General features: G+C 49.3%; 1 protein-coding gene across 1 annotated transcript; it reads left to right on the top strand.

Annotated features, from left to right (window-relative positions):
- Positions 1 to 9,176: 9,176 nt before the first annotated feature.
- LOC109748721 (ethylene-responsive transcription factor ERF071) lies at positions 9,177 to 10,251 on the top strand. The gene is made up of 2 exons (XM_020307744.3): positions 9,177 to 9,497; positions 9,586 to 10,251. Exons 1-2 carry the CDS (start codon positions 9,377 to 9,379, stop codon positions 10,059 to 10,061), a joined length of 597 nt encoding a protein of 198 aa, XP_020163333.1. The 5' UTR covers positions 9,177 to 9,376; the 3' UTR covers positions 10,062 to 10,251.
- Positions 10,252 to 10,549: the final 298 nt, after the last annotated feature.

Below are 10,549 nucleotides of genomic sequence, written 5' to 3' on the forward strand. Positions count from 1 at the left end.
ATCGTGTAGTTCGTTTGCTGAAGCTTTTCTAATGTCAAGTATCATTTCCTTAGACCATGATCGTGCAACTCCCGGATACCGTAGGAATGCTTTGGGTGTACCAAACGTCACAACGTAACTGGGTGGCCATAAAGGTGCACTACAGGTATCTCCGAAAGTGTCTGTTGGGTTGGCACAGATCGAGACTGGGATTTGTCACTCCGTATGACGGAGTGGTATCTCTGGGCCCACTCGGTAATGCATCATCATAATGAGCTCAATGTGACCAAGTGATTGGTCACGGGATCATGCATTACGGTACGAGTAAAGTGACTTGTCGGTAACGAGATTGAACGAGGTATTGGGATACCGACGATCGAATCTCGGGCAAGTAACGTACCGATTGACAAAGGGAATTATATACGGGATTACTTGAATCCTCGACATCGTGGTTCATCAGATGAGATCATCGAGGAGCATGTGGGAGCCAACATGGGTATCCAGATCCCGCTGTTGGTTATTGACCGAAGAGTCGTCTCGGTCATGTCTGCGTGTCTCCCGAACCCGTAGGGTCTACACACTTAAGGTTCGGTAACGCTAGGGTTGTAGAGATATTAGTATGCGGTATCCCGAAAGTTGTTCGGAGTCCCGGATGAGATCCCGGACATCACGAGGAGTTCCGGAATGGTCTGGAGGTGAAGATTTGTATATAGGAAGTCCAGTTTCGGCCACCGGGAAAGTTTCGGGGTCACCGGTATTGTACCGGGACCACCGGAAGGGTCCCGGGGGTCCACCGGGTGGGGCCACCTATCCCGGAGGGCCCCATGGGCTGAAGTGGGAAGGGAACCAGCCCCTGGTGGGCTGGTGCGCCCCCCATGGGCCTCCCCCTGCGCCTAGGGTTGGAAACCCTGGGGGTGGGGGGCACCCCACCTGACTTGGGGGGCAAGTCCCCCCTTGGTCGCCCCCCCCCCTTGAGATGGGATCTCCAGGGGCCGGCGCCCCCCAGGGCCCCTATATAAAGGGGGGAGGGAAGGCTGCGCACCCAAGCCCCTGGCGCCTCCCTCTCCCCCCGTAACACCTCTCCCTCTCGCTGAGCTTGGCGAACCCTGTCGAGATCCCCGCTGCTTCCACCACCATGCCGTCGTGCTGCTGGATCTCCATCAACCTCTCCTTCCCCCTTGCTGGATCAAGAAGGAGGAGACGTCTCTCCCAACCGTACGTGTGTTGAACGCGGAGGTGCCGTCCGTTCGGCGCTAGGATCATCGGTGATTTGGATCACGACGAGTACGACTCCATCAACCCCGTTCTCTTGAACGCTTCCGCTCGCGATCTACAAGGGTATGTAGATGCATTCCTTCCCTCTCGTTGCTAGTAAACTCCATAGATTGATCTTGGTGATGCGTAGAAAATTTTAAATTTCTGCTACGATCCCCAACAGTGGTATCAGAGCTAGGTCTATGCGTAGTTTCTATGCACGAGTAGAACACAAGTTGTTGTGGGCGTTGATTTTGTCAATTTACTTGCCGTTACTAGTCTTATCTTGATTCGGCAGCATCGTGCGATGAAGCGGCCCGGACCGACCTTACACGTACGCTTACGTGAGACAGGTTCCACCGACTGACATGCACTAGTTGCATAAGGTGGCTAGCGGGTGTCTGTCTCTCCCACTTTAGTCGGATTGGATTCGATGAAAAGGGTCCTTATGAAGGGTAAATAGAAATTGGCATATCACGTTGTGGTTTTGGCGTAGGTAAGAATCGTTCTTGCTAGAAACCTATAGCAGCCACGTAAAAGTTTGCAACAACAATTAGAGGACGTCTAACTTGTTTTTGCAGCAAGTGTCATGTGATGTGATATGGCCAAAAGGATGTGATGAATGATATATGTGATGTATGAGATTGATCATGTTCTTGTAATAGGAATCATGACTTGCATGTCGATGAGTATGACAACCGGCAGGAGCCTAGGAGTTGTCTTAATTTATTTATGACCTGCGTGTCAACTGAAACGTCATGTAATTACTTTACTTTATTGCTAACCGTTAGCCATAGTAGTAGAAGTAATAATTGGTGAGACAACTTCATGAAGATGGAGATCATGGTGTCATGCCGGTGACGATGATGAACATGGCGCCCCGAAGATGGAGATCAAAAGGAGCAAAATGATATTGGCCATATCATGTCACTATTTGATTGCATGTGATGTTTATCATGTTTTACATCTTATTTGCTTAGAACGACGGTATCATAAATAAGATGATCCCTCGCTAAAATTTCAAGAAAGTGTTCCCCCTAACTGTGCACCGTTGTGAAGGTTCGTTGTTCCGAAGCACCACGTGATGATCGGGTGTGATAGGTTCTAACATTCGCATACAACGGGTGTAAGCCAGATTTACACACGCAATACACTTAGGTTGACTTGACGAGCCTAGCATGTACAGACATGGCCTCGGAACACAAGAGACCGAAAGGTCGAACATGAGTCGTATAGCAGATACGATCAACATAAAGATATTCACCGATGATGACTAGTCCGTCTCACGTGATGATCGGACACGGCCTAGTTGACTCGGATCATGTAACACTTAGATGACTAGAGGGATGTCTGTCTGAGTGGGAGTTCGTTAATAATTTGATTAGATGAACTTTATTATCATGAACTTAGTCTAAAAATCTTTACAATATGTCTTGTAGATCAAATGACCCACGCTAATGTTGCCCTCAACTTCAACGCGTTCCTAGAGAAAACCAAGCTGAAAGACGATGGTAGCAACTACACGGACTGGGTCCGTAACCTGAGGATTATCCTCATAGCTGCCAAGAAAGCATATGTCCTTGAAGCACCGCTAGGTGATGCACCTGTTTTTCCAGCAACTCAAGACGTTCTGAACGCCTGGCAGTCGCGTAGTGATGATTACTCCCTGGTTCAGTGCGGCATGCTTTACAGCTTAGAACCGGGGCTCCAAAAGCGTTTTGAGCAGCACGGAGCATATGAGATGTTCCAAGAGCTGAAAATGGTTTTCCAAGCTCATGCCCGGGTCGAGAGATATGAAGTCTCCGACAAGTTCTACAGTTGTAAGATGGAGGAGAATAGTTCCGTCAGCGAACACATACTCAAAATGACTGGGTTGCACAACCGCTTGTCTCAGCTGCGAGTTAATCTCCCGGATGACGCGGTCGTTGACAGAATCCTTCAGTCGCTCCCACCTAGCTACAAGAGCTTTGTAATGAACTTCAATACGCAGGGGATGGAAAAGACCATTCCTGAGGTATATTCAATGCTGAAATCAGCGGAGGTGGAGATCAAAAAGGAACATCAAGTGTTGATGGTGAATAAAACCACTAAGTTCAAGAAAGGCAAGGGTAAGAAGAACTTCAAGAAAGACGGCAAGGGAGTTGCCGCGCCCGGTAAGCAAGCTGCCGGGAAGAAGACAAAGAGTGGACCTAAGCCTGAGACTGAGTGCTTTTATTGCAAGGGAAACGGTCACTGGAAGCGGAACTACCCCAAATACTTGGCGGATAAGAAGGCCGGCAATACCAAAGGTATATGTGATATACATGTTATTGATGTGTACCTAACCAGCGCTCGTAGTAGCTCCTGGGTATTTGATACCGGTGCGGTTGCTCATATTTGTAACTCAAAGCAGGAGCTGCGGAATAAGCGGAGACTGGCGAAGGACGAGGTGACGATGCGCGTCGGGAATGGTTCCAAGGTCGATGTGATCGCCGTCGGCACGCTACCTCTACATTTACCTACGGGATTAGTTTTAAACCTCAATAATTGTTATTTAGTGCCAGCTTTGAGCATGAACATTGTATCTGGATCTCGTTTAATGCGAGATGGCTACTCATTTAAATCCGAGAATAATGGTTGTTCTATTTATATGAGAGATATGTTTTATGGTCATGCCCCGCTGGTCAATGGTTTATTCTTAATGAATCTCGAACGTGACGTTACACATATTCATAGTGTGAATGCCAAGAAATGTAAGGTTGATAATGATAGTCCCACATACTTGTGGCACTGCCGCCTTGGTCACATTGGTGTCAAACGCATGAAGAAACTCCATGCAGATGGACTTTTGGAGTCTCTTGATTATGAATCATTTGACACGTGCGAACCATGCCTCATGGGCAAAATGACCAAGACTCCGTTCTCCGGAACAATGGAGCGAGCAACCAACTTATTGGAAATCATACATACTGATGTGTGCGGTCCAATGAGCGTTGAGGCTCGCGGTGGCTATCGTTATGTTCTCACCCTCACTGATGACTTGAGTAGATATGGGTATGTCTACTTAATGAAACACAAGTCTGAGACCTTTGAAAAGTTCAAGGAATTTCAGAGTGAGGTTGAGAATCAATGTGACAGGAAAATAAAGTTCTTACGATCAGATCATGGAGGGGAATATTTGAGTCACGAATTTGGCACACACTTAAGGAAATCTGGAATTGTTTCACAACTCACGCCGCCTGGAACACCTCAGCGTAATGGTGTGTCCGAACGTCGTAATCGCACTCTATTGGATATGGTGCGATCTATGATGTCTCTTACCGATCTACCGCTATCATTCTGGGATTATGCTTTAGAGACTGCCGCATTCACTTTAAATAGGGCTCCGTCGAAATCCGTTGAGACGACACCGTATGAATTATGGTTTGGAAAGAAACCTAAGCTGTCGTTTCTTAAAGTTTGGGGATGCGATGCTTATGTCAAGAAACTTCAACCTGAAAAGCTCGAACCCAAGTCGGAAAAATGCGTCTTCATAGGATACCCTAAGGAAACCATTGGGTATACCTTCTACCTCAGATCCGAAGGCAAGATCTTCGTTGCCAAGAACGGGTCCTTTCTGGAGAAAGAGTTTCTCTCGAAAGAAGTAAGTGGGAGGAAAGTGGAACTTGATGAGATGACCCCTCTCGAACCGGAAAGTAGCGCAGCACAAGAAAATGTTTCTGTGGTGCCTGCACCGACTAGAGAGGAAGTTAATGATGACGATCATGATCAAGTTACCACTGAACTTCGTAGGTCCACAAGGACACGTTCCGCACCAGAGTGGTACGGCAACCCTGTCTTGGAAATCATGTTGTTGGACAACGGTGAACCTTCAAACTATGAAGAAGCAATGGCGGGTCCAGATTCCAACAAATGGCTTGAAGCCATGCAATCCGAGATAGGATCCATGTATGAAAACAAAGTGTGGACTTTAACAGACTTGCCCAATGATCGGCGAGCGATAGAAAATAAATGGATCTTTAAGAAGAAGACGGACGCGGATGGAAATGTTACCATCTATAAAGCTCGACTTGTCGCTAAGGGTTATCGACAAGTTCAAGGAGTTGACTACGATGAGACCTTCTCACCCGTAGCGAAGCTGAAGTCCGTCCGAATCACGTTAGCAATTGCCGCATTCTACGATTATGAAATATGGCAAATGGACGTCAAAACGGCATTCCTTAACGGCTTCCTTAAGGAAGAATTGTATATGATGCAGCCGGAAGGTTTTGTCGATCCTAAGAATGCTGACAAAGTATGCAAGCTCCAACGCTCAATCTATGGGCTGGTGCAGGCATCTCGGAGTTGGAACATTCGCTTTGATGAGATGATCAAAGCGTTTGGGTTTACACAGACTTATGGAGAAGCCTGTGTTTACAAGAAAGTGAGTGGGAGCTCTTTAGCATTTCTCATATTATATGTGGATGACATACTATTGATGGGAAATGATATAGAATTCTTGGAAAGTATAAAGGCCTACTTGAATAATTGTTTTTCAATGAAGGACCTTGGAGAAGCTGCTTACATATTAGGCATCAAGATCTATAGAGATAGATCGAGACGCCTCATAGGTCTTTCACAAAGCACATACCTTGACAAGATATTGAAGAAGTTCAATATGGATCAGTCCAAGAAGGGGTTCTTGCCTGTATTGCAAGGTGTGAGATTGAGCACGGCTCAATGCCCGACCACGACAGAAGATAGAGAAAAGATGAGTGTCGTCCCCTATGCCTCGGCCATAGGGTCTATTATGTATGCCATGCTGTGTACCAGACCTGATGTAAACCTTGCCGTGAGTTTGGTAGGAAGGTACCAAAGTAATCCCGGCATGGAACACTGGACAGCGGTCAAGAACATCCTGAAGTACCTGAAAAGGACTAAGGATATGTTTCTCGTTTATGGAGGTGACGAAGAGCTCGTCGTAAAGGGTTACGTCGATGCGAGCTTCGACACAGATCTGGATGACTCTAAGTCACAAACCGGATACGTGTATATTTTGAATGGTGGGGCAGTCAGCTGGTGCAGTTGCAAGCAAAGCGTCGTGGCGGGATCTACATGTGAAGCGGAGTACATGGCAGCCTCGGAGGCAGCACATGAAGCAATCTGGATGAAGGAGTTCATTGCCGACCTAGGAGTTATTCCCAATGCATCGGGGCCGATGACTCTCTTCTGTGACAACACTGGAGCTATTGCCCTTGCCAAGGAGCCCAGGTTTCACAAGAAGACCAGGCACATCAAGCGTCGCTTCAACTCCATTCGTGAAAATGTTCAAAATGGAGACATAGATATTTGTAAAGTACATACGGACCTGAATGTAGCAGATCCGTTGACTAAACCTCTCCCTAGGGCAAAACATGATCAACACCAGGACGCAATGGGTGTTCGATTCATCACAATGTAACTAGATTATTGACTCTAGTGCAAGTGGGAGACTGTTGGAAATATGCCCTAGAGGCAATAATAAAATGGTTATTATTATATTTCCTTGTTCATGATAATTGTCTATTGTACATGCCATAATTGTGTTATCCGGAAATCGTAATACATGTGTGAACACATAGACCATAACATGTCCCTAGTGAGCCTCTAGTTGACTAGCTCGTTGATCAATAGATGGTTACGGTTTCCTGACCATGGACATTGGATGTCATTGATAACGGGATTGCATCATTAGGAGAATGATGTGATGGACAAGACCCAATCCTAAGCATAGCACTAGATCGTGTAGTTCGTTTGCTGAAGCTTTTCTAATGTCAAGTATCATTTCCTTAGACCATGAGATCGTGCAACTCCCGGATACCGTAGGAATGCTTTGGGTGTACCAAACGTCACAACGTAACTAGGTGGCCATAAAGGTGCACTACAGGTATCTCCGAAAGTGTCTATTGGGTTGGCACAGATCGAGACTGGGATTTGTCACTCCGTATGACGGAGAGGTATCTCTGGGCCCACTCGGTAATGCATCATCATAATGAGCTCAATGTGACCAAGTGATTGGTCACGGGATCATGCATTACGGTACGAGTAAAGTGACTTGTCGGTAACGAGATTGAACGAGGTATTGGGATACCGACGATCGAATCTCGGGCAAGTAACGTACCGATTGACAAAGGGAATTGTATACGGGATTACTTGAATCCTCGACATCGTGGTTCATCCGATGAGATCATCAAGGAGCATGTGGGAGCCAACATGGGTATCCAGATCCCGCTGTTGGTTATTGACCGGAGAGTCGTCTCGGTCATGTCTGCGTGTCTCCCGAACCCGTAGGGTCTACACACTTAAGGTTCGGTAACGCTAGGGTTGTAGAGATATTAGTATGCGGTATCCCGAAAGTTGTTCGGAGTCCCGGATGAGATCCCGGACATCACGAGGAGTTCCGGAATGGTCCGGAGGTGAAGATTTGTATATAGGAAGTCCAGTTTCGGCCACCGGGAAAGTTTCGGGGTCACCGGTATTGTATCGGGACCACCGGAAGGGTCCCGGGGGTCCACCGGGTGGGGCCACCTATCCCGGAGGGCCCCATGGGCTGAAGTGGGAAGGGAACCAGCCCCTGGTGGGCTGGTGTGCCCTCCCATGGGCCTCCCCCTGCGCCTAGGGTTGGAAACCCTGGGGGTGGGGGCGCCCCACCTGACTTGGGGGGCAAGTCCCCCCTTGGCCGCCGCTCCCCCTTAGATGGGATCTCCAGGGGCCGGCGCCCCCCCAGGGCCCCTATATAAAGGGGGGAGGGAGGGCTGCGCACCCAAGCCCCTGGCGCCTCCCTCTCCCCCCGTAACACCTCTCCCTCTCGCTGAGCTTGGCGAAGCCCTGCCGAGATCCCCGCTGCTTCCACCACCACGCCGTTGTGCTGCTATATCTCCATCAACCTCTTCTTCCCCCTTGCTGGATCAAGAAGGAGGAGACGTCTCTCCCAACCGTACGTGTGTTGAACGCGGAGGTGCCGTCCGTTCGGCGCTAGGATCATCGGTGATTTGGATCACGACGAGTACGACTCCATCAACCCCGTTCTCTTGAACGCTTCCGCTCGCGATCTACAAGGGTATGTAGATGCATTCCTTCCCTCTCGTTGCTAGTAAACTCCATAGATTGATCTTGGTGATGCGTAGAAAATTTTAAATTTCTGCTACGATCCCCAACAGGACCATGACAATGCTCTATCCTGGTGCATGGCAACTTCTAAGAAATTTTGTTCTGTATACATGGCAAATTTTGGAAAAAATAATGTTTTCTTATGTTCACATGGTGAATTTAGAACTTTTTTTTTCATAACATGGCAATTTTAGAGATTTATTTTAATGTTCACACGACTACTTTAGGCATTTTGATTTCCTAAATCACGGCAATATTTTGGAAATGATTATATTTCTCACATGGAAATGTAGATGATTTTGCACTTTATAACAAGAGAAAATATTTTATACACGATGGCAAATGTTTTCAAAAGTGTTTCTTATGGTCTCATCGACCCCAACCACCAACTCGCTGACCTCGCTCGTGTGGGCCCGCTCGGGTGGATTCGTGTCTCAGCTCGACAGCGAGCATGCGCCGCGTGCATTCTTTAGCATTTGGGGATAGTGTTACGTTTTGAGATATAAAGTGAGGCACAACAAGTTGACTTGAATTTTGCAGCTAAAATCATGAACAAGTAATATGGAACGGAGGGACTACCAGTAGTACGCCGTTATTTGCGTCCATCAGTCATTGCGGCGTGCAGCGGTATCCATTTTCGTGTGCTCCAAGAATTAGAAAAAGGAGCCGCGTCAGGTTTGGACTAAACAGCGGCAGGAAACGACGTGCGGCCTCGGTTCAAAGAAGAGAAAACGATGTGCCGCCTCCGTCCGGTGTACGACTAGTATTCGTTCCTCGACCCATTCCCTGGTGGCTGGCCCCCACAATTCCGACGTGTATATAAACACAGCGGTGTTGGCTTCATACCGTCCAAGTCCAACCCAACCCAATCCAACGTCCGTCCGTCCGCCGCTGAAAACACCTCCCCTCCGACTCCCAGCAGCAGCCTTGCTCCCCTTGTTTCAACTACCCTTTGGATCCACCGATCGAGCGAGCGAGCCTTCTCCAGTTAGCCTTTCCCGCCACCTAAAAAAGCACCCGAGGTCGCCGTCCATCCATGTGCGGCGGCGCCATCATCTACGACTACATCCCGGCGCACCGCCGCCGGGTGTCCACCGCCGACTTCTGGCCCGACGCCAACGACCACTCCGACGCCCACAGCACCGCCCCCGACAAAGGTAAACTACGTGCACCCTCACCTCACAATGTTCCCTTTGGCAGCAGACGTCCGTGTGCAGGAAGTAAAACTCGTTGTTCTGGTTGCAGCGCCGCGCGCGAAGCGGGGGCGGACGAACCAGTACCGCGGCATCCGGCAGCGGCCGTGGGGGAAGTGGGCGGCGGAGATCCGCGACCCCGTCAAGGGCGTCCGCGTCTGGCTCGGCACCTACCCCACCGCCGAGGCCGCCGCGCGCGCCTACGACCGCGCCGCGCGCCGCATCAGGGGCGCCAAGGCCAAGGTCAACTTCCCCAACGAGATCCTCGTCGGCGCGCCCGCGCACGAGGCCCCGTGCACGATGGCGGCCGTGCTCCCTTCCCCCAAGAAAGAGGAGGAGCCCGCGGCGTGCTCCTGCGAGGAGGTGAAGGCGCTCTCCGAGGAGCTGATGGCGTACGAGAGCTACATGAGCTTCCTCGGGGTCCCCTACATGGAGGGCGGGGCCGCGGCCGCCCCTGCCGCCGAGGAGGCGCCGGCCGAGCTATGGAGCTTCGAGGACAGCTACTACCCAGGGCCTCTGGGGCTCTGATTGTACCGTGCTCGTACTAGTCGCACCAAACAGAGTCAACATTTTTCCCTTCTGTTCTGTTGAATTCATATTTTTTTTCAACTTGTAACTGTGGTATGCATGCCTCAACGTGACTTTTACGATTTCTCCATGTAAATAGAACAATGTTTAATCCACTCCATGTTGCACTAATGAGACCGTTGTTTCCTTCTGCCTCGAGGTGTTGCCGATTGAGCAAGACTCGCTCCGTCCGAAAAACCTGGTTGCTAGATACATTCATTCGAAAGACAAGTATTTTTAGACGAAGGAAGTACTACGTATGATCCGCGTATTCACGGTCATGGTAGCTCCTAGATAGAGCAGAAAATACATCCATCCACCAAACCACCACAGTAAGATAAAAAGACACGCTCTCACGTTCGTGGTGCATGCCTCGACACACGGCATGATCGAGCCTCGACGACCGCTCGCCGCGAACCAACTCGGCGGCTGCTCTGTTGAGCTTGAGC

Source organism: Aegilops tauschii, chromosome 5 (assembly GCF_002575655.3).
Source record: "Aegilops tauschii subsp. strangulata cultivar AL8/78 chromosome 5, Aet v6.0, whole genome shotgun sequence".
NCBI lineage: Eukaryota > Viridiplantae > Streptophyta > Magnoliopsida > Poales > Poaceae > Aegilops > Aegilops tauschii.

What these genes read in the sequence shown, in the direction of transcription:
- LOC109748721 (XM_020307744.3), top strand. Translation starts at nt 9,377, where the DNA reads ATGTGCGGCGGCGCCATCATCTACGACTACATCCCGGCGCACCGCCGC. An exon ending in CAGCACCGCCCCCGACAAAG is followed by an intron (nt 9,498 to 9,585) that starts GTAAACTACGTG and finishes TTCTGGTTGCAG; the next exon opens with CGCCGCGCGCGAAGCGGGGG.